Raw genomic sequence first — 26,668 nt, 5'->3', positions numbered from 1 at the left:
GGAATTTAAACGGGGCTCATGCAAGCAGGAGGGACGAAGTGTCCAGGGACATATAATTCCAAGTGACAACATGAGGCTGGACAGCGGGCTGAGCCCCAACCACACGTCGCCATGAGGGCCGACGGGCTCAAGTTGCCCAGAGTCCGGTGCATGGACATAGACTTAAACAAGACAACTATGTATACTTTATAACTTTTTGTTTAAGATTTATGTATTTATGTATATAAGAACTGGGGTACAGGCTAGAGGTGCAGGGAGTGAGAGAATGCAACAGAGGCAGAGTGGGGAGCAGAACAGGCAGATTGACTGGAACACTGCTGAGGGCAGTGGTGGGCGAGGCAGTGAGGTCTGCTGTGCCCTGTGGGTCGGCTCCCTGTGGGGGGTTGAACTCCTGCTGTGCTGCAGTGGCTGCTAACAGCTTGAGTGCTGCACTTGAACCCTTTGTGCCACCAGGAAGGCTCCTTTCAAAGTCTTTATTGAAATTCAAGACACATCCTGAACAGAACACACTTCAGGAGGCCAGTTCAATGAATCGTGACTCCGTGTGGACATGTGTAATCGCCACTCAGATCGAGTGGAAACATTTCTGGCATCTACGAGGTCTTCCTGCCGTGTCTGTGCTGACCTCTGTAATCACAGATTAATTTTTCTGGTTCTCATATTCCTATAGTGGATTTATACCCTCTGCTCTAAGTTTATCTGGTCTACTTTGGGTGGATGTTTGGACAGTTTCCCGTCTGGGGCTGTCGTCAGTCATGCTCCAGGCATCTTTGCTGATTCTGTGTAGTGAACACAAGTGCTCACTCCTGTGGGCACAGGCCAGGAGTGGAATTGCAGAGCTCTTTGCAGCAATGTCACAGAATTACCGACAGTTCCAGGTAATTGACACCATTGACAGCATATAGTACTGTCGGCCCTTTTAATTTTACTACTGAAAACTAATTTAGATGTCCTGGGGACAGAGTAGTTTCTCACTGTAATTTAAGTTTGTAGCTCCCTGACTATTAATGAAGGTTTGCTAATTGGCTCCTTTGCCCATTTTTTAAAAAGATTTATGCATACAGAACTGGGGTACAGGCCAGAGGTGCAGGGGTGGTGAGAGGCTTCACCAGAGACAGAGTGGGGAGCAGAACAGGCAGATCAACAAAGCACACTGCTGAGGGGAGCAGAGGGCGGGTCGAGAGGTCTGCCGCGCCATGTGGGTCACCTCTGGGGTGGGGATCCAACTCATGCTGACGTGGCTTTAGCTTCTTAGTGGTGTGCTTTAACCCGCTGCGCCACCAGGGAGCCCCCTTTTGCCCATTTTTAATTTTTTCTTAATGATTTGCAAGTGGAGGTCCTCCCTGCTGGCGCAGCGGGTTAGGACTCAGCTTGCAAAGCCACAGCCCCTTCTGTGCAAGTTCCATCCCCGGCCCCAGAGGCGACCTCTCCTGTCTCTCTTGCTGCTCTGCTCAGCAGTGAGCTTTGTCCATCGGCCTGTTCTGCTCCCCACTTTGTCTCTGGTGAAGCCTCTCACTGCCCCTGCACCTGTGGCCTGTACCCCTGTTCTGTATGCATAAATAAACAAATCTTTTAAAAAAATGATTTGTAAGTGGTGTATATGTTTTAGAATACAAAATCTTTATTGAATATATTCTTCAAATAACAAGACTGATATTTGAATAAGACTCCTGCACAAAGAAACAGGCCTGTGGAACAGAATGGAGTCCAGAAAGAATACCATGTGTACGCCAGGAGCTAGCGGCCAGCAGCAACAGAATCATCTTCCTAATGAGCGGTGCTAATCAACTAGAAATTCAGAGGGGTAAAAAGATCTTTGACCCCCTCCCTCACCCTTTATATAAAAATTAAATGGAGAGCGAACATTAGATTGTTAAACTAGCAATCTTCTAGATAAAACCATAGAAAACATCTTCATGACCTTAGTGTGGGCAGAGATCTTTTTGATAAGAATCCAGAAAACATTCACCATAGAAGACTGACAGAAAGGACTTCTCTAAGATTTATAATTTTAGTCCACTGGACAACATAGCTTTAGTTCACTGCTAAGGGAATGATTTGATTATTGTCATCATTGCTTTTTTTTTTTTTTTTGCTCTGTTAAGGGCATCCCAGTTGGCGGGCACATAATCAGTTACTTGATAGAAAAGTCTCGAGTTGTGTATCAAAACCAGGGTGAGCGGAACTTCCACATCTTCTACCAGCTGCTGGAGGGTGGCGAGGAGGAGCTTCTCACTTACCTGGGACTTGAGCGAGACCCCCTGCTCTACAGATACCTCTCACAGGTAGGAAGCGTCTGGCTGAGGCGGCCCTTGGGTTAGAGGGGTGTTTGGTGGTGGCTGCTATAACATATTCAAGAACTTCCTCATTGTCATTCTTGAGATATCATACTGACTGATTTCTTGAAGCTTATCCCAGGCAACCTTTACTGCCAGGCAGGTGTGTCCTCTGAGTATGCGATTCTCAGTCCTACCTGAAATTTGAATCACCCAAGGAGCTTTGGACATACAATTTCCTGGCCTCCACCCTAGAGATTCAGGTTTAATTGGCCTGGGAAGGGACTGGGACATCAGGATTACCTTAAGCCCTGCTCCGTGATCAAATGTAAATCAATGAGTCCCCAGGTGATTCCCAGATACCAAGCATCTTCAATTTACTTAGCAAAAAGAGCGAGAAAAATCTTTTTAAAAACACACATGGAGATGAATGCTACCATCCACCCACAAAGAGAAGCCTCTTCCCAGAGCAGAAAGAAAATGCTAAGTAAGTCTGAAAAGAGCAGTGGACAAGTCACCGTCTGCTGCGATGCCACGAGGCTGCATAGAGTGAGCCCCATTCCCGCCACGATCCAGCGCATCCTGAGCTAGCTCACACTTGCTTCCAGGGAAAGCTGGTCCAGGACTGGGCTGAGGCTCCTGAATGATCCCCACAAGTGCCATTAAGAGGCCCACTGCTGTGTCAACAGGGTCTTCGTGCCAAAGAGTCCTCTATCAATGACAAGAACGACTGGAAAACCGTGTGCAATGCCTTTGCTGTCATCGATTTCACTGAAGATGACCTGGAGGTTTGGCACCCGCGGGCGGGCTGTCTGGGGTTGAAGGGCTCCATCCTGTTCTGAGTGTCGAGGTTTCGAGGGGTGCAGATGAAAGCATGGGCAGCCCGTTTCCAGGAATAGCGGACAAACTGGCTACGCTTCTCACACCACGCGGCCCCACACTGCATGACATGAACCGTGACTGAAAACTCAGTCTCTGGATACTGGCAACCTTCATTGGCGGTGCCGGGTCCCCCCACCAGCCCTACGCTTCCCGGAACTGTGGGAAGGGGAGATCATGCTCTCCTCGCGTCTGATCTCAAATCAGTAGGATGTGTAGGCTCTCCCAGGTGATGCCCATAAAGAATTCTGTTTGGAGCAAACTTAGGTCTTAGAAACATTGTCTTTTTGATAAACTTGATTTTCCAAGGGCCAGGTTACCACATACGGTGTATACTGACTTCCCGAGGACCATACGGTCATCTATGACGTAATATACGTAGCGTGTGCGTATGTGCACATATGCTGACAGAACCACACATGACACACATCTGGGACTGTGGCACTTGCCCCTCAGTGTTTTATGGGTGGGTGGAGAAACATAAAAGGAGAAATGTCCTGTCTGGAGATCGACATTCCTGATTTCTGGGGACAGAAGCAACTTGGTTCTGTGAGTTGAGGCTGGACCTCCAGGGACCTCATCTGATGGCGTTTGCAGATTCGGGGGCCACTGGCTTCTCTCCCTGCCCTCCTCACTGCTTCTCACATTCCTAGAATCTCTTTGGAATTATTGCCAGTGTCCTACACCTGGGCAACATTTGTTTGGAAGAGAATCGCCAAGGCTGTGCCAACATCCCACACACCCACGAGATCAAGTGGATCGCCAAGGTGATCTGCGCTTGGAAGAGGACGGGCGGCCGGGGCCCCTTCTGGCAGTGGAGCGGCTGGGTGGCCAGGAGCAGAGGCTCATGCCAGGTTCTCTGGCTGATACTGCTTGGGAGTTTGAAGAGCATAGTGTTTGGCAAGCCACTAGGTAGAATCCAGTGGATCCAAAAACCTACTGTAATCTACTTGTATTAAAGCACAATTGTCTGATACTCCTTGAGCTGGGTACTCTGCAAACTCAAAGTTAGCAAGTAAAATTGAGTCACTGAATTTTGTTTCCTATTTCTACAGCTCCTTGGGGTCCAACCATCAGTCCTTCTGGAAGCTCTCACCCACAGAAAGATTGAAGCCAAAACTGAAGAGGTAAAAATGCAGCCGCCTTCCCGCTGCTACCGCCTCCCTGTGACAGCAGCAGGACGGAGACCAAACCCCTGAACTGGCCCAGCAGGTCCTGCCAGGCTTTCCCGTCTCAGCCTTCCCGCTCCCCACCAAGACACCATCACTGGCGCTCCATTCTCAAGCTCGCCATGCCTCCCCTCCCCCTCCCACCCCGGGCTCTTTGTATCTGCTGTTCCCTTTGCTAAAACAGTTTCTTGTGCTGCATCTAATTCAGTTCTCACTCTTTAGTTCCCAGGAGCCATGTCTTCAAGGAGCCTGCCCTGATCATCCCACTGTACCCTAATGTAGCCCATGTACCCCCTTAAAGCACCTGTCACTTGGCTCACAGCTTGACTCCTCCTTGCATGTCACACACACGCACAACTGTGAGCTCACCAAGGTCAGAGCTGGTTCTCTCGGGCAGGGTGGGATCTCAGAATCTCGGCACAGTGCACCCCAACAATAACAACCGCACGAACGAGCAAAAGCAGAGGCAGCCCCTCCCCCCAGCCCAGGTCCTTCACCAGTCACCAGGCTTCGTTTCTGTGAGACGAAGACATATCACCTGCCCTCCCAGGTGATATGCCCGCTGACACTGGAGCTCTCTGTCTACGCCAGAGACGCCATGGCGAAGGCGGTTTACGAACGAACCTTTACCTGGCTGGTCAACAAAATCAACTCCTCCTTAGTGAACAAGGTTAGTCTGCACTTTTGGGGTAATATTTTCTGATCCATGCTGTCACTTCCAAGAATTGTGTGAGAATTGACTGCTGGTTCTTGATGGACAGGGACAGTATCTTTACAGGTTGACATCACTTGTCTGGCACACAGCAGGCTCACAAAAACACATGCTGAGCAATCTCTGCATCGTGTGCCATGGTGTGGGTGCACAGTACTGGAAATATGCCAGATAGCAGTTTTGAAGAGTAGTGTATTTTAATGTGTATTAGAATAGAGATGACCACTCCTGCAGACTCATCCTAATTTGTATTTCCTTTTTAAGTGGAATTTTATTATTAAAAAAAGGGAGCCTACTCAACTATGAGTTAAGGCTATGAGGCCTGGGGCGTGGGGATGGGAGACACTTGTGATGGTGGGATGCTTCGGCTGAGTACACACATCACACACACGCATTGAAAAGGCCCATCCTCTGGAACTGGAAAAGATCATGCTTAGTGAGATAAGCCAGAAAGAGAAAGAAAAATACCAGATGGTTTCACTCATAGCAGGAGTATAATGGACCAGGTGGAAAATAACAAAAATAATGAACAACCATATACCAGAGACATTTTGTGGGGGTAGAAGGGGAATGGGATCAAAAACGGGGTGGGGGGAGGGAAATGCACAGGATTACGGTGATGGCACACGGGTGACTTGGTGATAGGAAACCCGCGGGGATTACAATTGAGATGGAAAAAAAAGTACAAAATGATGTAAAAATAAACTTTTGTAATTAAAAAAAAAGAAAAGGCCCATCCTCTTCGTCCCTCCTTGCCTGAGAGCACTTGGTCTCCTATGAAGGTGACCTCTGTACTCCCTGTCCGCTTTCCTGACTAAGTATCTCCTGTGTCTCCTTGACTGTCTGCGGTTGATTGGTGTGTGTGCATGTGTGCACGGTAGAAATTGGCAGAGGGTCTGGCCGGGCTGCAAAAAGTGTTTCCAGAAAGCTGGAGAAAGTGTTTCCACCTGCAGGTTCTTCTGTGAACCATTGCTGGAAAGGAAGAAGGCATGAGTTTATGGCCAAGTCCCAGCTTTGGCTTCAGCCACTGGATTTGGAGTGTCATAGAGTAAAGGTCAATTGACTAACGGCGTGTGTTATTTGAATAGGACTTCACGAAGAAAACTGTGATTGGGTTGCTGGATATCTATGGATTCGAGGTCTTCGACAAGAATGGGTGAGTTGGTCACTACCAGCTGCCCTTTGGTCTTCTGGCAGGTCTCAGCCTGGTTTGGGGCATCTCTGGTGTTACTGGTGTTACCTTTCACTTCTCCAGAAATTCCCCAAACTTGCAACCCCTGATGTATACGCTACTCTGAAAGTGGAATAGCCACAGCAGTGCAAATGTCTTTTAACTTCACACTTGTGAGCTATTTAATAGGTTGTTTGATTACTAGACTTTGGTTATTTATTAAAAAGCATCTTTGAAAACAAGCACAATTTAAAAATTGGTTGATTTGTGTAGCCTTAGTTATTTAAATCTTTTGCATCTCTTCAATGGTCTAACCGCTGTGAAAAACCATATGGATGTTTCGCAAACTACTAAAAATGCATTTACCTGATGACCCAGCAATCTCACTTCTAAGGACATAAAAACACTAGTTCAAATGGAAACCTGCACTCCTGTTTATTTCTACACTATTCACAATAGCTAAGCTATGGAAACAAATTAAGTGCCCCATAACATGGCTAGATTGAGATGTGGTGTGCACACACACACACGCACACACACACAATGGAATACTATTCAGCAATCAAAAATGAAAACCTCATGTCATTTGCAGTAACAAAGATGGAGCTGGAAGGGTTATGCTCAGTGATATAAGTCAGAAGGAAAAAAGTCTTAGGTCGTTTCACTCATGGGAGGTATATAGGGAAACCAAACAAAGGGTCAAAAATAAACAATTAGCAGGCAAACTGTAGCTCTAAGGCATAGAGCAGGGGAGGGGTGGGGCGAGGGGTCAAAATAAGAAAGGGAAGAGCACACTGACTGGTGACAGTTCACAGGTGATGAAGCTGTGCGAGATTTATTACAGTGTATGAAAATGTAATAAACAGACAAGTCTTTTATATCTCTAGTTTTGAACAGTTTTGTATAAATTACTGCAATGAGAAACTCCAGCAGCTCTTAATAGAGAGGACCCTGAAAGCAGAGCAGACCGAGTATGAAATGGAAGGCATAGAGGTAAACATTTCGATGTCTTGTCCTCTGATTTTATTTTTTTCCCTTCTCTGATTTCTCTGTCAAGAAACACCTGAGAAATATTTCACTGGAGAATTTTCCTCATTGGTACTAGGAATTTTTTCCCCCTCCTTGCCTGCTTATTTCCTGAGAACTTATTTTGATATCCAGAAAGTATTTTTTGTAATGTTGGACATGAAATCAGATTTTAAAGAAGATTTTTGGAAGATCAATTTAAAAAAAAATCCACTTTGTGTACACATAATCCTTCCTGGAGAATTCTTTCCTCTCTGTCATTTTAGTGGGAGCCGATTCAATATTTCAACAACAAGATCATCTGTGACTTGGTAGAAGAGAGACACAAAGGGATCATTGCCATCCTGGTGAGAAAACTAAAGGCACCTGAGTGCCTCCATGCCCACGGGGCTTCCAGCGAGCACAGAAACTGCTTCCCGGGCTCACAGAGGGTTTGGCGGGGGCCGCTCGGCAGTCTGCTAGGTCATGGATGGGTGCAAGTTGGACTTTGTTGCTCCCTTCTTTCTGGGAGCTATCGTTGTGGCTTACACCCCTAAGTTACAGCCCCCGGAAGAGAGCAAGGAGAGGCCTTTAAAGTAAATGTGTGTCGATCATCCAGAGACTTGGAAGGACAAACCACCAGGGGGAGGGACCCAGTGTAACAGGGGCTTCGTGGTCCTGTGAGGGGGAGGGGCAGCTAGCTCCCTCAGCCCTGAGCAGGAAGCCAGAAAAGCTGAAGGAAAGTCTCATAAACAAGATCCATGGAGCCTGAGTTGAGGCTCCCTGTGATCTTGTTTTGAAGCATTTCAACTTCTCAGAACCTGAGTGCCTTGGAATCCACAATCATTCCAAGCATCAGTTTTAAAAATAAATTCTGAAGGCAAATGAAAAACTGTTGCCTTGCCCTGCTCTTCCTCTGGGATCATCCGCACCAATGTAAATAACTGGGCCTCTTCCGCCCCCCAACTTCTGGGTGAACACCCGCATTCTAGAGCAGGGTGGAGACAGTGGTGAATGCTAATTGCCAGAAGAGCGTGGGCACCAGATTCAGTTCCAGCCCCACGGCAGTCTAACCTCCAGCCATGGTGGCTCCAGTGTCCCAGACTGGGGGTGTAGAAAGAACAGCGCCGACTCACAGGCGTGGAGCAGATTCCACGGGACAGCACACACACAGGGCTTGGGCCTAAGCTGCTGCCAGACAGCTGTTTAGCTGCTGTTCGTTCGGTCAGCAAATACTTACCGAGCACCCACTTCATGCCAAGACCAGATGTCCCACTTTAGGGCACAACGGTGAACAAAATAGAATGAAAGGTGCTCGCAGGGGGCGTTACCTCCTAGCCCGAGAGTGACAGCAGATAGGTCAGTAGACAGAGGAAAAAAGCAGGAAAGGCAGGGTGTGGCGGGATGGTCAGGAAAGGGCCCCTGAGAGGTGCCCTTGGAGCAAAGAGTTAAAGGAGGTGGGGGCAGGCCGTGAGCACGCCAGGGAAGGCCCCGGCGGATGTCGGCTGGGGTGTGCCCAGCCAGTGTGCACATGGATTGCCAAGCCAGTATTTTAAAATCCTTGGAGATACTTCTTTCTATTTGCTTTCCCACCATGGAGTCAGAAAGCAGAGAAATGCTGTGCACAAGTCGCCTTGCCAACCTTCACCTGGAACTTTGGTTGCTGTTTTAGTAAAAGCTACCAGGTCCATTCAGCCTTCTTTTTTTTTTTTTTTTTTTTTGCAAGGTTGTCAAGTAAATTGAGGACTGAAAATAAGAAGTAGACACAGCTTGGTGATGTAGAAGGTCAGGCCCAACTGGTATTTTTCTTTCCCGGGGACTTTGATCTAAATAGAAGGGAGGGCCCAAGGAGCCATATTTTTGATCAACAATGACTAAGAGAAAAAGAAGGCTGGATATTTAAACTGATGGTGGAAACTGTGGAGCATCTTGAGAAGACTTGGAAATATGGGTCAAGTGGCTGAGTGGTGGAACTTGTCACAGGAAAGGGGCTGACTTTTCACAGAAAGTCCATTTTATCTGAGAAACACAGCACATATATTTATGCTTACAAGAGCTGGGGTGTAGCCAGAGATGTGGGGGGTGCAAAGATTCACCAGAGACAGAGTGGGGAGCAGAACAGGCAGATCGATGAAGTACACTGCTGAGGGGAGCAGTGGGCGGGTCAGGAGAGGTCTGCTGGGCCATGTGGGTCAGCTCCCTGGCCGGGGGTTGACCCACATGCTGCAGTGGCCGCTGATAGCTTCAAAGTGCTGTGTCTTAACCCCTTGTGCCACCAGGGAGGGCCCTTGAGAAACAGAACACATGTAACAGATTTCTTGAGATCCCCTCCTGATCCCCTTGTTCACACGAACATGTATGAAATGACAGTGCTTCAGTGTTTTAGCCAAGTACATTCTGCCTTAGCTGATGAAGCATTTAGACTTGGAGTTGGGGTGAGGTGCTGTGGATTGAGGCATCTTTCCTTTCAAAGGATGAAGAATGCATTCGCCCAGGCCCTGCTACAGACTTGAGTTTCCTGGAGAAACTGGAAGAGAAAGTGGGTTCGCACGCTCACTTCCAAACGTATGTACCTCATTTGTGGGAAGGTGTGGTCTCATTTGGGGGGGCATGATATAGTGTCCCCCCAAGAGGACAGCTGCTGCTTCCTGTACAGGCATCTCCTCAACTTGCTGCTCAGATGCACACACCTCTCCTAAAGTAGAAATCAAACTAATTCTGAGAATTTTTTTATTATTTTGTACCTTTATTCAGTGATCACTACCTTTCGGACATGTCACATGTATGAAATTGTGTCAGAATTCAGGTATCAAATATAGTGGTGTATAGCTCTGAAGTCCACAACTTAATAAATTGTCCTACTTATCTTTATTCACATAACCACCACGCAGATCAAGGTAAAAGCATAGAAATGCTATTCGTGAGGGTCCCGCATCAACCTTCAGCTGGTTTGTTTCAGTGAAAGCTACCAAGTCAACTCATCCTTCAGCTTTTGTTTAAGATTTATTTGTACAGAACTGGGGTTCAGGCCAGAGGCTCAGGGGTGGCGAGAGGCTTCACCAGAGACAGAGTAGGGAGTGGAACAGGCAGATCGATGAAGTACCCTGCTGAGGGGAGCAGCGGGCAGGACAGGAGAGGTCTGCCACGCCATGTGGGTCAGCTCCCTGGCCAGGGATGGAATTCATGCTGCCGTGGTGATAGTGCTGAGACTTAACCCCTAGGCCACAAGGGGGCCCCAGGCTGTAATTTTAGACATCACCGACCTGGATGGATTCAGTGGCCAGGCTTCCTGGGGGCGGCCCCGAGGTAGCTTCCAGCACCGACCTCCAGTGACCTTCATGCTCTGCGCAGCTGTCAGAGATGTCCCTCAATCTTTGTGTTTTGCTGCAGTGAAGTGGAGCTTCAGCCTGTGTCTATTTCTGTCTCACTATAGCAGGAAGCTGGCGGGTCCACAGGGCCGGAAGAGAATTGGCTGGATGGAGTTCCGGCTCTCCCACTATGCAGGAGAGGTCACATACTGCACCAAAGGTCAGCGCCTGTGCGGCGCAGGTCAGAGCCATGCCCCGTGTCCATTGAGGCCCGCTACACATTCGCCCCAGCTGTCTCCTAATCTCACCTTTGAATGCACCATTTGAAAACGGTTTCCTTATAACTTTTATCTACAGCTACTTTTATCAAAGCAGATCACATGCCATGGAGTTCATGGAATTGCACACTTAAACTGTGCCATTCAACCACTTTTAGTATATTCACTGTATACTGGGCTGTCAGGAAAGTCATGATGCATTTTTGCATGGAAAACAAACTACGCCATGATTTTCCCGACAACACAGTGTGCAGCCTCAGATCCTCTCGGAGCAGCTGGCGGGTGCCCTGCCCCCAAGCCCCTGTGCACCGTAGCAGTCGTGTTCCCAGCCCTGTCCCCTAAGGCCCTGGGCAAAAAAATGCCTCTATTTTCTGCCTGTATGTTTGCCTGCTCTGGGTATTTTTGTGAAAGGAACCACACGCCACCTGGCTTCCTGTACGACACCTCTCGCTTGGCATAATGTTCTCTAGCTTCCGCCATGTTTTTTATTGCCAACGAAGATTCCACTGCACACTGAGACCATTCTTTTACCCCTTTCATGTGTCGTCTGGGCAGTTCCCACTCTTTGGTTGTCGTGGGCAGGATGACTGGACGTGTGAGCATACGTCCCTAAGCATCCACCTGTGACATTTCTGGGTCCCCTGACAGCTTGAGGGGTGGCCGCCGCTTGTCCCCCCACCCACCGTGCGTTCCTGCCTGTCTTTACACACCCTTCCCGCGCTGGAGTGGCCTTCCCTGGCCCCAGCTGCCCTCGGGGCTATGAGAGAGCATCTCACTGTGGGTCGGTTTGCATCCCTGGTGGCAAGTGATGTCGCACAGAGACACTGGCCACTGGCCCATCTTCCTCTCTCACTTCAGAATGGCGTATTTGTTGCTTTCAGGATTCTTGGAGAAAAACAATGATCTCCTTTACAGACATCTGAAAGAGGTAAGTCTGAAGGTGACTGTGTTCCTGATGGGCCTGTCACCCGTGACACTGGCCTTCTGGATGTTTCTCTTCTGGCCACTGTGGTAGCACTGCAGCATGTCGTGCCGGAGATGATCTGTAGGAACCCCCCAGCCCGCAAGCCCACTGCATGTGACGCCCTCCTGAGTTCCCGGCGCTGTGCTCTCTCCGCTGTGCTCTCTCCGGGGTTTCTGCAGTGGCCTGGTTCTCCTAGGACTCACCCTTGGTGGGGGTGGGAGGGAAAGAGCAGCCAGGAATAAATACACCCTTGAGTTACCCATCAGTGAGAAGGGCTGTGGAGGAAATGCAGGCGAGGGGGAGGGAATCAAAGTTGCCCTGCGGAGGTCACTTTGACTGAAACCTGAGAATGATCTTGGCCTTGGAAAGCTCTGTGATCACTCTAGGCAGATCACTACTGTGTGTCGCTCTTGGTAATAGAAATTATTTTGGAAACAAATGCACGGGAGGGAAAAAATCCAGCAGCACAAAGCTCATCTCCTTGGCCTCAGGGTCTCACTGAGAGCCAACTGCCCAATCAACTCCTGTGCCCCATGGGGGGGGGGGGTCTGTCTCTTTTGTCTTTGCACAGTAACAGCACCCCCTCTCCCCCAGTGGTCCTTAGCACTCTCTGGGAGCTCTTTTCTTTAAAGATTTATTTATTTATGCATACAGAACTGGGGTACAGGCCAGAGGTGCGGGGGCAGTCAGGATTCACCAGAGACAGAGTGGGGGGAGCAGAACAGGCAGATCAATGAAATACACTGCTGAGGGGAGCAGCGGGCGGGTCAGGAGAGGTCTGCCACACGATGTGGTCACCTCTCTGGGGCAGGCGGGGATCGAACTCATGCGGAAGTGGCTTTAGCTTCTCAGTGCTGTGCTTTAACCCGCTGCACCACCAGGGAGGGCCCGGAGCTCTTTCTTAGAGTCCTTGGCCCTGCTGTGGCTGGGCAGGGCGACTGCTCCTGTGTCAGAGGAAGAACCACTGGGGCCTCCCCAAGGAGGCTGAGCAATGTGGGCAGCAGTCGACCTTTTCCTTCCACGCTCACTTGGGTGTTTCCCCTCCTCTTCCTTGAGTCCTCCCAAAGCACACTGGGCGTGTGCACCTGCGTGAGAACTTCCTGAGCCCGAGGGCATTTGGGGCCGTGTCTCTCCCACAGGTGCTGTGCAGATCCAGAAACCGCATCCTCAAGGAATGCTTCCTGGTGACTGAGCTCGAAAACCGGAGAAGGCCCCCGACAGTGAGTGAGGGGGGGGGGGTACAGACAGCAAAGGGAGGGAGCCGCGGAGGTTCAGCGACCTGCACTTTCTAAACCCTACTCCCTGTCCCTGGGAGAGTTTCTAACTGGCTCTACTCAGGCACTGTCCAAGCTCAGCAAGCAGTCAGCCACTTGCAGACTTCAGAACATCTCTGCGTGTGGCAGCTGTGCAGGGCACAGGGATTCAGCCACGGCCAAGGCCGCGTGGTGCTGACAACCTCGTGGGCAGCAGTGTGGGCAACAGTGGCAAGTAGGGAAAGAGCTCATCAGTGTGCATGTCTCCCAGGACGCGCACCTGGTAACGAGGGAACGGGTGGGTGGGCATGATGGGCGTGGTGGGGCAGCTGCGTGTTTTCTAGTGCCAGAGGGCTCCTGGGCAGAGGCTTCTCTAGCCTCTCCTGGCCAGACTGGACTTGGGCTTTTCAGGCCAGGATATCCCACACATTCTCTTAATGAGCAAAATGTCTGTGATGTGACCACTAGGGCATTCTGTCGAGTGTGGGTGCAAAGGGCTGCTGACCCTTGCGCTCAGCTCTTGTCTCCACAACCTGGGAGCGGCAACGTCTGTTTAGTTTGCTCAGTCGTTCTCTCCCCCACCCCCTCCAGGTGGGAACTCAGTTTAAAAACAGTCTGAGCAGCCTTCTGGAAATTCTCATCTCTAAGGAACCTTCATACATCCGGTGCATCAAGCCCAATGAGAGGAAAGAACCCAGTGAGTGGTGGTTTGTTTGAGCACTGAGCTTAGGGGAATAAGGCTGGGAGAAAGCCAAGGGGGCTGCAGGTTACAGCCCTCAGGCTTGCTGCTGTTCTGTGTAAGTGAATTGTTTTTGCTTTTCAATTACGGAAGGTAAAGGCATCGGGAGGCCTGGCTTTGGGGTCCTCAGTGAGCACTGCTCAGAGCTCAGCCTGTTGGGGCCCATGTGAGATGAGGGGACCATCACTTCGCTCTAGTCTGTGAACAAACTTCTGAAATGGTCTACGAATTGCTTTGCTTTCTAAGCTTGTGCCATGGTCTACGGCAAAGTTGTACAGATCAAAGCTTGCAAGTGGCCAGGCAGAAGCAAAGGAGAGATGACGCGGTGTCAGGAGACAGGGAGTAGAGGGGACTGGCACACTGAGAGAGGGCCTCCTCTCGGGCAGCTCACCCCGCCTCCCAGCCTGTTGGGGCCACCTGGACTCTGGACCCAGGTTGATCAGATCTCCAGGTTTTCAAGAGAATCCAGAAATCCCTGCTTTCAAACCACACAACGTAATTAGGACCTAGCAAAGCAGATCTCTAGCCAGATCCAACACACGGTTCAGCAGCTGTGGCCTCCGGCCTGTTTAGGCTGAGACAGCCATAGGATCTGTTGCTGTCTCCCTCCCTTCTGTTTCCAAAGGCAAGTTCGACGATTTCCTCATAAGGCATCAGGTCAAGTACCTGGGGCTGATGGAGCACCTGCGGGTGAGACGGGCTGGCTTTGCCTACCGGCGCAAGTATGAGCACTTCTTGCAAAGGTACTATTTTGTTGATCTGATGCCAATAGAGTCCAACAGCCACAATGAGCAGGCCTCTGGATGCGGTGATGGACAACAGGCCGTCCTCTGGGAGTCGGTTTGGCTCTTAGCTGTCGCTGGATGCACAAAGCAAAACATGCCGGGGGGGCAGGGCTGGGCGACGCCCCACTCGGGTCTGTAGTTGCCTGAGGAAGACCCCCCAGCAGTGACCCGGGGTGTTCCTTTCGTGCGCTCCTTCTCGGAACAGTCGCCTTGGCCTTCAAGGGCTCCCCAGAGAAACAGGTGATGGGAACATGGGGTTGGGCTACACAGACTTGGGTCAGAACCCCCGTTCTGTCTCTTCCAGCTGTGACCTATTTCCTTATCTGTAACACGGGATTAAATTGTTCCGAGACTCACGAGGATCTAACCCCCACCACCCATGACCGTCACTCAAATTGCATGTCCATCAGTGCTTCTTTGGTGCTTGTGAATTTGAGCTTATTTGTGGTGGCGTTATTTTGCAAAAAAAAAAAAAAAAAAGGCAGCCGCAGCAATGTACTCTCAAACATAAGCAATCATTTTGTAGACCAGTATGACTAAATACTGGCAAATGCATATTTTGGTGCAATGTTGGCTTTCTTTGAAGTACAACTGCATAATATAAAAACCGAGTGCCTGAGCGGAGAGTTCAAATCCAGCCCCAGCTCCTCACATTTCGGAACTGATGCAAGAGCCTGTGCTCTGCCCGTCGGCGTTCTCTTGTGCTCTTATGTTCAGCCTCTGACTCAAGAGATCGCAGATTTCTTCCACCCAAATCGCACTTATTTTTCCTCCCCTTAGCTTGTTCTGCTATTTACCGATATTCATGTACAGGATAAAAACCCTGCTGATCTGAAACTCTGATGGGCTTCACCCAAGTTAACCTTTGAGTTAATGTAATTTTGCTGTAGCACACAGAGAAACACAGAGGTTGATACGACGCTATGTTGAGCAGCGGTGTTATTGGCTCTGGTCTTTGACATCAGTGGACCTTTTGAGGCTCCCGGCAGGGCCCACGCCCCAGCGTGGGGGCTCCTCTGGTGCTCTGTGCTCTCGTGGAGACACATGATGTGTCACTTGTGCTTTGATAACGAGCAGTGAAATGGAGTTTCTTGGGCTGTGGGATAGTTTCTTACTCCCAACCTCTACATGGTTGAGACACTTTTCTTTCTTTCTCGCCAAGAATATGTTGTTGAATTCAGAAAAGCTGGTGTGGTGTCTGCTACATTCCTGGGGGCCATGGGGACCCTCCAGACGTCCCTGTCCTCTGCCCAGGTACAAGTCCTTGTGTCCCGACACCTGGCCGCACTGGCGCGGGCCTCCCGCAGAAGGTGTCGAGCGGCTGGTCAAGTACATCGGCTACGAACCCGAGGAGTACAAATTAGGGAGGTAAGTGGTTGGGGATCCCCGGGCCAGGCTGCGTGAGGTCTGGAGGCTGGTTGTGCAGGCCCGAGGGAGGCATGCAGCTACTTCCATCCGCTCCGTTTTCTGGCAGCTCTAGCTCTCTGCAGAGGAAACCCTTTCCTGTGGTCTCGTGCTCTCCATAGTCACTGGCTCATCTTCACTGGGTACCCCACAACTTCACTGCCCCCTGGCATCTCCCTGGAGGCTTCAGACCGCACAGGCTGCCCGCAACAGCCTGCCCCCTTCCTTTAGATGCTAGGGGCAAGTCCAGGATGTCCCCCATGCTTCTGAACCACCAGCTGTCGATCAGAGGTTCCCATGACCCTCCTTGGGCTCCATTAATTTGCGGGAGTGGTTCACAGAACTCAGAAGCATCATACTTTCTAGGTTACCTGATGATTCTAAGAGCAGAACTCAGGAGCAGCCCGCGGGAGGACAGGCATATGGGGGGGAGCTGGAGCCCAGAAACCCCACATCCTTCCGGGATTTCCATGGCAGCTTCCTGGCTTGGTTGATGAATCAGTGATGACTGGTTCAGCCTCCTGTCTACCTCCATCCCCACATTCTCCTGTCCAGGACGGGGGCGTGGGACCAAAAGTTCCAAGCTCCCAACCTCAGGATTGGTTCCCCAGTCCAGGCCCCACCTCGGGTTATCCAGGGTTACCTCCCGGGAGGCTTTCTGAATATCCAGTACCACGTTAACTTCAATTTAGGACTGAATGGGTGAAAGGGGCTTGTTCTTATTTCAGTAACTGAGGATAAAAATCCAATGTTGCAAGAAAAGCTGCCCCTATTTCTCTAATCACTTATGAAATTACAGGGTCTGGGAGCTGCAGGAATAGGGACAAAGACCAAATACGTCAGCTTATTTTAAATCACCGGGTCACGAGAGCTAAGCTGTCCTGCCGCCCTGGCGTTGGCTCCCAGAGGCCCGGTGTCCTCACCTTTCTGGGGGCTCAGATGAGCAGCTCTGCTGGCAAAATAAGGAGGGCCCCGGGTGGGTTCCTAACCCTTGGGCCTAGATTCTTCCATTCTTCAGATGAGCGCCTGACCTCCTGGAGGCCTCAGACCAACGATAAGCTCCCAGCAAGTGGGAAGGTAGTGTTCCGGAACTCCCGGTGTCGGTGCACGGGGTTGTCACCGTCGTGAGCTAATTTTCATACCTGTTGAGAGCTTTGAGGCAGAACTTGGTGGGGTGAACTAGGAAGTGTTTGGTCTGTTCTTAGTCATTTTGCCCAGAGCTAACTCGTCAGGAACGGATCCCAGGCCACAGAGATGCCAGAGCTTCAGGGGTCGCTGCTGTTCTGGTCAGCACCTGACTCTGCTGTCCATGGCCACCTGGCCCCTCTCCATCCTGACATTTCTGTTCTGGGTCCTGCTCCAAGAAGCAGTTACAGTAGTTCCCCCTTCATGCATGAGGAATATGCTTTGCGATCCCTGGTAGATGGCTAAATCTGCAGACAGCATCCAACCCTGTGTGTGTATAAACACACACACATATTTATACATATAAATCATTTATATATTTATATACACATTTATATATATATTTATACACATTTTCATATACATGTGTGACATTAGTGCACAGAAACACTATTTAAATGAGGCCAGGAAGCTAGGAGAGTGCCCACACATGTGTAGTCCACAAACAACAAGACCCAGCATGCCTTGCATCTCTGACAGGAAACCACATTCCTTTCCTCACCCAATGAATGAAGGCGGCGATATAAGGGAGGGCTGACCCAGGGGAGGAAGGGGGGAGGGGGGTGCTTGTCTCCCCACTATTAGACTGCAGTTTCCAAACTGCCTTTTTCATTGTCTACAAATACACAATGTTTTAAGGTTAATATATTCATAGCAAGGATAAAGTCTAAATTTTAAATTAGGCATAGTGAGAGATAATGACAGTAATAAAACAGCGATTATAGCAATATACTATAACAGTTACCTGAATGTCTCAAAATCTTGCTGTATGTTATATTTTCAGACCATGGCTGACTGTAACTGAAGCCACAGAAAGCAAAACTGCAGACATGGGGGATTACTCTACTTTTCCCTGGGGGCAGTCAGGCTTAGCACATCCTCAGGGAGGCCCACTCTGAGGTGCAGGTAGGAAACCACCGGTGAGGAGGTGGGGTCACGGGCACGCTGTATCACTGCCCCCCAGGAGCTTCCCTGGGAAGTTTCCCTCCCTGTGCGGTGGGCAGGCAGTACACATCTGTGCACCTCTGCTAGGTGGTGGGACTGTCTTTCAGATTAGACCCACACTCTTTGCCATCGTGTCTGAAGGCCCAAGGGCTGAACTCCAGCCCAGGTTGCTGGATTTCTCGGCTTGGTGCGTAACGAAGGACCGCGGCCAGCTGGCTAACGCAGCACAGTTTATGCTCCCAGTCCTCTTGGCTAGACGTCCAGCAGCAAGGTGGAGGCGAGGTCATGCTCCCTGGAGGCCCTGTGGGAGGCTTCGCCCTGCTCCTCTAGTGTCCGCAGCTCCTCACCTTCCCTGGCCTGCTGCCTCCTCGCTCCAGTCTCTGCCTCCCTCTTCCCAAGCCCCCTTTCTTGTCATGGTGTGTTTCCTTGTAAGGACACTCTCGTTAAATCTAGGGCACGTCCCGATATGGTCTGACCTCATCCTGGTCTTTACCGCGATTACACCTGCCAAAACTCGACCTCCAAGCGTGACCACATCCTGCAGTTCCGAGCAGACCCGAGTGGCGCGGGGCAGAACTACTACGCAAGTGCCTTCAGATGCTACCTGACCAATTCATAATTACATTTTCCCCATTTTTAGAACCAAAATATTCATTCGCTTCCCCAGGACCCTGTTCGCTACTGAAGATGCCTTTGAGTTTAGTAAACATCAATTAGGTATGCTTTTTTCATTTTTCCTGCCCTCAATGCAAGAGAATGCGAAATGAACACCTTCCGTTTGGAATCCACCTTAAACACGAGTGGTTTATGTATTAACGTTTGCTTTTAAGACTAGGAGCAGGATGGAGGCTTATGGTAAGACACACGTTAAAGCTGTGGAGGACACCGCTGATGCCCGTGGGGACTTAAGGTTGTGGTGCTCCCCAACTTCTGCTTCAGATCCAATTCTGTGGTGTCATCCTAGGACCTGAAGCTTCAAAGCCCCACGCTTCTAGGTTTTAAAAATTGTGTGAGGAGTTGAGCTTGAGAGGTGTAGCTTCAAAGCCTGCAACCAGCGTGTTTGTTGTGAACAGTAAATGAGAAGTTAGACGTAGGGGTAAGGGGGTGCAAAAACTAAAAAGTCAAAACTTGCCCCTTGAGCTATACTTCTGTTGAGAAGAACTCTGCCTTGAGTAATGTGCTTGCTACACGCTGGGTGTGAACTAAACCCTTGGTGTGATCATACTGCATTTAAAGCCAACCCATGGAGGGACAGTACCTCCATTTTATATTCAGGGAAACTGAGGTGTACCCAGAGAAGTTGGTAAGGCCACACAGCTAGTGGGCAGCAGAGCTGGGGTTCCAACATGAAACTGCCTGGCTTCAGGGCGTGCACTGACCAGGCTGGGTGGGTGGTCTGTGCTAGGTGGTCTCATCTCGGTTCCTACAGCAGTGGGCTCCCATCACCAGGATCTGGCTAAGGGCAGGTGTGGGCTGCAGGGCCCTTCAGTCAGCACCTCACACCAGCGCCCAGGGGATGACACTGCTGGTCTTTAGGACCACAGGTGAGCTTGGCCTGTGGTGGGCTCAGGCACAGGTGTAGGTGTGGACAGAGTGGACAAGCTATGGGGCAAGCCTGTATGGGTCTGGGAGGCTTGGGTCCTTCCTAGCAGGTGCACTGCCTGTGAGTCTGTGCGCCCCTTTCTAAAGTAAGCTGACACCTGCTTTGTGGGGTATGAAGATGAAGTACAGTGCCTAGCATGAGTTAGGGGCCAGCAGGTATTGTGAGGGGAAAAAGGAAACTTCTGGAAGGAGGACTTGAGGTAATACACCCATTCTCACTTCTGGTCCCCAGAATGGGCTACCCCAGCCAGCTCTATGCCCCAAGGGGCCGTAGCATCCCCCCTCAAGGTCCTCAGTATAGATGAACAAACAAAAGCCATTTCACCGAAGTTTTGTTTTATTTTAAGTTGCAAGAATCCAAGCTACATACAAAGCCTGCCTAGAAAGGAGAGCATTTGTGAAAAAAAGACAAGCAGGTAAAAACAAGACTCCATTTTCTGGCCGAAGGTTGAAAGGGGGAGGGGGGGAGTGTGTGGGAGGTGGACAGAATTCTGGTTTCCCACTCATCCCTTCAGCTCCTGTAGGCACAGGTATTTGCTCTCCTGTTGTACACCCCAAAACCTTGTGTAGGGCTGACTTGCAAGTCTAGTTCTGGGACCTAGGCCTTTATTTGTTCTGTGGATGTTCTGTTTGATCTACATGTGTATGTTTAAAGAATAATTTTTTTAAATGGGTTATTAACATTTTTATCTTTGGAGCCCCTGAGTTGTACCATAAAGCCTAGATGAGTTACAGGCGATGCCATTGAGACTATTCTGTTTGTACATTTGACACAATCACCTAATGATCCATTTCTCAGAACATGTAGCTGTCACTAATCAATGCCAGTAGGCTGCCATATTTTGAACTTAGTGAAATTGTACTGTAGTTTTTTGGGCCACATTGTTGAAGCTCAACCAGTAGGTGTGTGTAGATTTACTCATTTTCACAGCCATATAATATTCCACTACAGCAAAAATTGGCATGCTTTTTCTTAAATGGTCAGACAGTAAATATTTCAGATGTGTTGTATCCATCTACTGCAGCTACTTGCTGCAGTAGCATGAAGGTGGCTTTAGGCAAAAATGTAAATGACAGGACAACATAGCTACGTGGCAATAAAATTTTATTTTCATGAACAGACATTGGCCTGAGGGCTGTAGTTTGCTGACCACTGTCCTAGGAAGAGCATCTTGCAATGTACCCATCCTGAGGGGCATTGGGTTGTTTCCAGTTGTTTTTAATATTTATTTATGCATATAGAACTGGGGTACAGGCCAGAGGATTTTGTAATAGAGCCAGTGCTGCTATGAAGATTTTTTTTTTAAACGAGTATCTGAAAAACATTAAAAATTGGTAGATAAGCTAGCAATCTAATTTTTCTGTGTCCCATTTTTTTGCATCAACATTGCAATGTGGGCGATAAACCACTCTGTGTCCCTCTGCTGCCCCGTTCAGCTGCGTCAGAGCATCCCTAGGGGAGAAGTGACAACGCTCCTCTGGCTCTCCATCTCTGGGGCTCTTGGAGTGCTGTGGTGGGCACCCAGAGTTTGTGACTGAATAATTCTGAGAAAGTCTTTTGTATTTCAATGATTGTGCTCACCTTCTAATGTCAGCAGTGAACTCTTTCAGCCATCAAACTTGAAGCTCACTGGCGTGCAGCCCTGGCTCGGAAGGAGGCCAGAAGGAGAAAGTGGGCGGTGTGGGTTATAAGAAAGTAAGTTCTCGGGTGCAGGAGTGGGAAAGGTGCCTGTAACCGCGGATGCATGCAGAGGGCAGTGGTGGTCTCGGTTGAGCTTTTCGGATTTGCACGGCGCCCTTACGAAATGTCAGTCTTCAGGGGCCAGTTGCATGTCTTTCCCTTCAGCTTAGTTGATTGGTGATCACCATGCAGGACATTTGCACTGTCTTAACCTCACTTAAAGCTCACAAAGTTAAATGTCTGTTGCTGCCAGGCAGGTAAAGTTGAGTCTCCTGAGCTGGATGAGACAGTAAGGAATGGTGGGGACTGCAGCAAACCAGAAAGCTCAGTTCACCTCAGAGGGGCAGTCAAAAATCTCACCCAGCTGACCACTGCCATGGAGAAATGGCAGGCTCGAATGTCCAAGCCAGCTGGACAACTGGCTTGTATGTCACCCTCCCATTTTTGGTGGCAACTAATTCACAATACTAAAAACAGTGTGAATGAGAGAACATCTCTGTGGGGCAGATTTGGTCTGTGGGTGTCATCGCTGTAGCCCTACATGGTAATCAAAATAATTTCTACCATTTTGGCGTTCTCTGAATCAAATGGGGGAAAGAACACAAGTCTCAGTGAAAATATGGACCAGAAAACAAAACACTCTGCTCTTTAGGTTCATAAAGGGATTCATCAACCGAGACAAGCCCCTTTGTCCTGACAATGAGGAGTTTATCATGTTTGCACGGAAGAATTACATCTTGAATCTTCGGTATCACATCCCAAAGAACGTCCTGGACAAGAGCTGGCTGAGGCCTCCTGGCATCCTGGAAAATGTAAGGCCTGTCTGCAGCCCTGCAGCCAGCGGCTCAGGCACAGAGCTTGACATCTTTGTGCTGCATCCCTGGGCTCAGAGGGCTGCTTTAGCAAAGCATGTCGTTGCAGGGTGTTGCACAGAAAGATGATGCCTCAGTGTTCACAATATCCTCAGTGGCCATGAAAGCCAACAGCAGTCTGGTTAGAGAGCACTTTGAACAATTTCTGGCTTAGTGACGGTGGCCCTAATGACGCTGTGTCATCAGCAGCACAGAGGGAGCTACTCAACCCAGCACAGCAGCCAGCTGTGGGATTCAAACACATTCAAGATTAAGGACCACTAGTTTAGCAGTAGCAAAAAGCTAATCCAAGGCTAGATGGTCATCTGCTTCTCATGCACTGAAAACATTAAAACTGTATTTAAGTAGAACTGAAGAAGCAAAGCAGATGGAAAAGAGGGGTGTCTTCCCCACACAGGCATCAAATCTGCTCAGGAGAATGTGCACGCGGAACCTGGTTCGGAAGTATTGCCACGGGATCCCAGCTGAAAGGAAAGTGCTGGTAGGTGCGTGGTGTCGTGCGGGAGGCAGGACGGCCCTGCTGGCAGATGCGCACGCCTAGCCTCCCGGGCCTCTGCTCCGCCTGTCAGCTGAGGCTCGTGCTGGCCGCGCCTCATCTGTGTTGACAGTTAAATGTACGTAAGCCACTTAGCAGAGCCCTGCCCTCCTCAAGTGGCAGCGGTTACACCAGCTTGACAGTTACCATGGGAACAGTGCCGGTCCCCTTCTCTGCTGGAGGCTTAGCTTTGTATATGCTTCTCTGCCGGGCAGCAGATTTTTTTTTAAAAGGGACAGAAAATACTCCAGTCTTGGTGGGCCATATGATCGCACTCATAAATATTCAGCTCGGTAGTGACAGCAGGAGCACAGACAGCCATAGTGGAGGGCATGGCTGTGCGCCAGTAAAACTACAAAAACAGGTCACAGGCTGGACTTGACCAGCTGGCCCATCTGATTTAGAAGAAGCTGCTCTGAAGCCCCAGACACCTCACTTGTAGAAGCCGACAGACAAGCCCACATCCCCCCAGTCTCCACAAGTGTCACTTTTAGGGCAAATAGGCCAAAGCCAGGGGGGTGTTCTAACTTGAACTGGGGGGGTATGAGAGCCTCCCACCACCCACCCAAGGAGGCAAGTGCCTCTGTCCCATGGCGCCGCTGGTGACCGTGCTCGTGTTCTTGTTATGTCTTAACCAGATGCAGCAAAAGGTGGTTGCAAGTGAAGTGTTCAGGGGGAAGAAAGAAGGCTACACAGAAAGTTTAAATCAGCCCTTTGCCAACAGCCGGATAGGTGAGTACACTTCTCCACTCACTCAGTTTGGATAGAAGGCAAAGGAAGGTGCTGGACCCCACCACACCTCCTGCCCGCTGATTTCCCAGCTCAGGAGGATCTAAGAGCAGATGCCAGTGCGTATGCCCGGCGGTCTCAGTGATGACTGTGCTCTGGTTCCCTCCCTAGATGAAGGAGACATTAATCCCAGAGTGCTTCAGTTAATGAGCGGTGAGAAGATCCAGGTACGGAGGCACATGTCCTGCTCCAAGAGGAGTCCCTTCTGCAGCCTGAGCACAGGGTGTTTTCCATGTGACGGACGACAGAAGAGCTGCTGAAATGCGGGTGTGGAGGCCAGGCCCTCACCTGACACTGGGCATTAGCTCAGATTATAGGGACATGACAGACACCTGTTATGCTCTTTACCTGTCTCCCTGAGAGCTGCCTGGTTTTCTTTGAAGCTGTGAAACGCAGCCACAAACTTAACCCTCACATAGCCTGTGAGTGAGCAGCTCTCTGGCAGGTGACAAAGTGGGCTGCACAATACAGTGAAGGGTGTGAGGTCCTGGCCAGATTCAGCTCTGTGCTGCTGTCCTCCCAAGGAGGTAACGGTTCTTGAGAGGACAAAGGAGTCCACAGTGTGAACTACAGGAAGCAGCTGGTGAGCACACCCTAGTGGCTGCCCAATGCCTTTGGCTCCTGGTAAAACAGAAACCTGACTGAGTGGGCTGTGAGGGTACTTTCGTCCCTGCTGACCTCCCAGAGTGACCTGTGTGGCCGATGCCTGTTGCCCTGTCTCAGGAAGGCAAGGCTGTAGAGAACAAGGGCGCAGAGAGCAAAACCCTTTGCAAAGTCTCGGGGTTCTGAGGGATGGCACTCTGGGGGCCACACTACCTGAAGCAAACCTCCCCGGTGGTGACAGTCGTCTCCTTGCAGTATGGCGTCCCAGTCACTAAGTATGACAGGAAGGGCTTCAAGGCAAGGCAGCGGCAACTCATTCTTACTCAGAAAGCAGCTTATGTGGTGGAACTTGCCAAAATCAAGCAGAAAATAGAGTACTCAGCACTCAAAGGTAAGATGCGAGCAAAGACTGCATACTAGATGGATCTAGCTCCCAGGCACGTGGCGAGGAGCCCCCCAAGTGGGAGACAGCCCAGGGTGCCCGGGGCTGTCCAGGCCTGTGCCTCTCACTCTGGCACCCCCTGCTCTCAAGTATCCAGGTTGGACCTACAGCCACTGATTTTTATTTAGCGCACAGGCCCTATGGCCACAGCATGCTGTTCAGGGAACAGGTCCTCACCCTACTGTGCCAACTGGGAGGAAGAAAGTGTGTGGGTGGGGGCCCCTAGATGTGCCTTGTTTTTCTCTGCATTAATGTCCAGCTCTTGGCCCCTAACTTTGGATGTGTCTTAAGGTATCTCTACCAGCAACCTCAGTGATGGAATCTTTGTCATTCATGTTTCGCCAGAGGACAAGCAAAAGGTAACAGACATTCCCTTGTCCCTAAAAGAGACCTGGCACACTGTAAGTGGCCATTGTGAAACCTGTGTCACGTGTCCTCTCCATCTCAGGGGGATGCCATCTTACAGAGCGAACACGTGTTTGAGGTGGTCACCAAACTCGTCATGCTGGTGAAGGAGAACATGGTGACTGTCGTTCAAGGAAGGTAGATGCTTTCAGCTCCAGTGCTTGTCAGGACGGAGGGGAGGCAGATGCCCATGTTTCCAAGGAGGTGGTTATGTTCCCAGGAGGGGCTGTCCCCCAGAGACGCTGACCCTCCCGGCAGGTCACAGCCGCCTGGAGGTCGAGATTAGGGCAAGTGCGGACGTCCTGTCGGGATGTGAGGTGACTCGTCAGCACATGCCCGGGTGACGTTCTCCCAGATGCCCTCCTTATCCCCAGACCATGCTCCCAGAGCCCAGGCAGCATCTCCCCTTCAGACTCCCGCTGCTCCTAGCAGGCCTCGACTCTTTGTAATTTGCTGAGTAAATTCATATGGACTGTGAAGAGCGAGTCGGAGGCGCTGGCAGGTGGTGGTTCTTGTCGGTCTGTTGCTGGGGGAAGACCCAGCCCCATATGAGCTTCTGCTTTGAGAGGTATAGGTGGGGCTTTTGCCATCAGTTGGCCCCTGAAAACAATGTGCCAAACTGATGTTAAGATGCTACAGAAATGTGATGTTTCCCTGCTGCAGAAATGATTTTCTTCCTTTGCTTGCCCAAATACGTAGTAAGGCAGGAATTCAACTAAGCTTCATAAGTGAATTTCTCTTGCAGATCAAAGACTGAGGAAAACAAAGGTTGGTAACTCACTATTCTATGTTTAAGTTTACAGTTTTATATCAGCCCTGGAAGAGAAGGCACAATAGTTTTTGACACTGGACCAGAAGAACAAATCTACAGAGATAAAAATGGACATTTAACAGTGGTGAGTAGCTGTTTGGGGAGGGAGGTAAGCAGATTTAGATTTGAAACTCCGCCCATTTCAGCTCCAGTTTGACTGTTCCAAGTTGACCGGCACCATAGGCGAGTTCATTTCTCCCTCGATGTCTAATTCCACACCTGAAAAACAGGCAGAAACTGGCCCCTGGAATTCTTCCTGGCGAGCTCTGAAAACGACTAGTGCTGTGCCGCACGCCCAGAACTGTGGTGTGACTGGCTGGGGTGTGGCCTGGGCTCAGTGCGCAGATGCCCCGTGTACACTGCAGGGAGGGGTGTGGTGCTCTGCCCTCAATGCCAGCTGCCCGGAGCGGCACCACAGGTACTGACCGCCCCCGACGGTCACACACACACAGCGTCATTTTGATCTGATTTAGCTAGGAAATGTCAAAAGCCAACAGGACTGAATCTTTAAGGCATGTTTTGTACATACCAAATACTATAATCAGAAAATGGTCTATCACCAAGAAGTTTGTTAAGCTCACTGAAATTTGCACACATGAAACTGAAGTTTTCTGTATGTACAACAGTGTCTTTATAATACAATCAGACCCCTTGAGGGCAGGTTGAAATATGTGCACATCATCTTGTCAACGAGATGGTGATTTTCCCCTTTACATGTGGTCTTAACATGCTTGCCCTTTGAGACTAGGTATATCCCCTGGAATCACACCGCCTGTCTCCCCACTTGGCAGGCTCAAGAGGCTAACAGGCCACAGCTAGGCCACTTAAAAATGTGGCTTGAGTGGCTGTGGGGCT

General features: G+C 50.0%; 1 protein-coding gene across 1 annotated transcript in view; it reads left to right on the top strand.

The window, feature by feature from the left end:
* The window catches only part of MYO1H (myosin IH), a 48,621-nt gene that overhangs the window by 21,311 nt on the left and 642 nt on the right, over positions 1–26,668 (top strand). The window contains exons 6-31 of the mRNA XM_012731025.1: positions 2,106–2,285; positions 2,966–3,064; positions 3,809–3,922; positions 4,211–4,282; positions 4,875–4,994; positions 6,125–6,192; positions 7,095–7,200; positions 7,500–7,580; positions 9,686–9,777; positions 10,646–10,740; positions 11,680–11,726; positions 12,902–12,982; positions 13,607–13,712; positions 14,380–14,497; positions 15,794–15,907; positions 18,714–18,790; positions 20,023–20,091; positions 21,287–21,371; positions 22,009–22,168; positions 22,626–22,709; positions 23,402–23,495; positions 23,664–23,719; positions 24,411–24,546; positions 24,889–24,956; positions 25,046–25,140; positions 25,799–25,898. Coding sequence (XP_012586479.1) covers positions 2,106–2,285; positions 2,966–3,064; positions 3,809–3,922; positions 4,211–4,282; positions 4,875–4,994; positions 6,125–6,192; positions 7,095–7,200; positions 7,500–7,580; positions 9,686–9,777; positions 10,646–10,740; positions 11,680–11,726; positions 12,902–12,982; positions 13,607–13,712; positions 14,380–14,497; positions 15,794–15,907; positions 18,714–18,790; positions 20,023–20,091; positions 21,287–21,371; positions 22,009–22,168; positions 22,626–22,709; positions 23,402–23,495; positions 23,664–23,719; positions 24,411–24,546; positions 24,889–24,956; positions 25,046–25,140; positions 25,799–25,898 — 2,517 coding nt within the window. The remainder of the gene's footprint in view (positions 1–2,105; positions 2,286–2,965; positions 3,065–3,808; positions 3,923–4,210; positions 4,283–4,874; positions 4,995–6,124; positions 6,193–7,094; positions 7,201–7,499; positions 7,581–9,685; positions 9,778–10,645; positions 10,741–11,679; positions 11,727–12,901; positions 12,983–13,606; positions 13,713–14,379; positions 14,498–15,793; positions 15,908–18,713; positions 18,791–20,022; positions 20,092–21,286; positions 21,372–22,008; positions 22,169–22,625; positions 22,710–23,401; positions 23,496–23,663; positions 23,720–24,410; positions 24,547–24,888; positions 24,957–25,045; positions 25,141–25,798; positions 25,899–26,668) is intronic.

Source organism: Condylura cristata, unplaced genomic scaffold, assembly GCF_000260355.1.
Source record: "Condylura cristata isolate star-nosed mole 26May11 unplaced genomic scaffold, ConCri1.0 scaffold00029, whole genome shotgun sequence".
In the NCBI taxonomy this organism is placed as follows: domain Eukaryota; kingdom Metazoa; phylum Chordata; class Mammalia; order Eulipotyphla; family Talpidae; genus Condylura; species Condylura cristata.
Note: the sequence above shows the minus strand (reverse complement) of the source record. Positions and strands in the feature narration are given on the sequence as shown.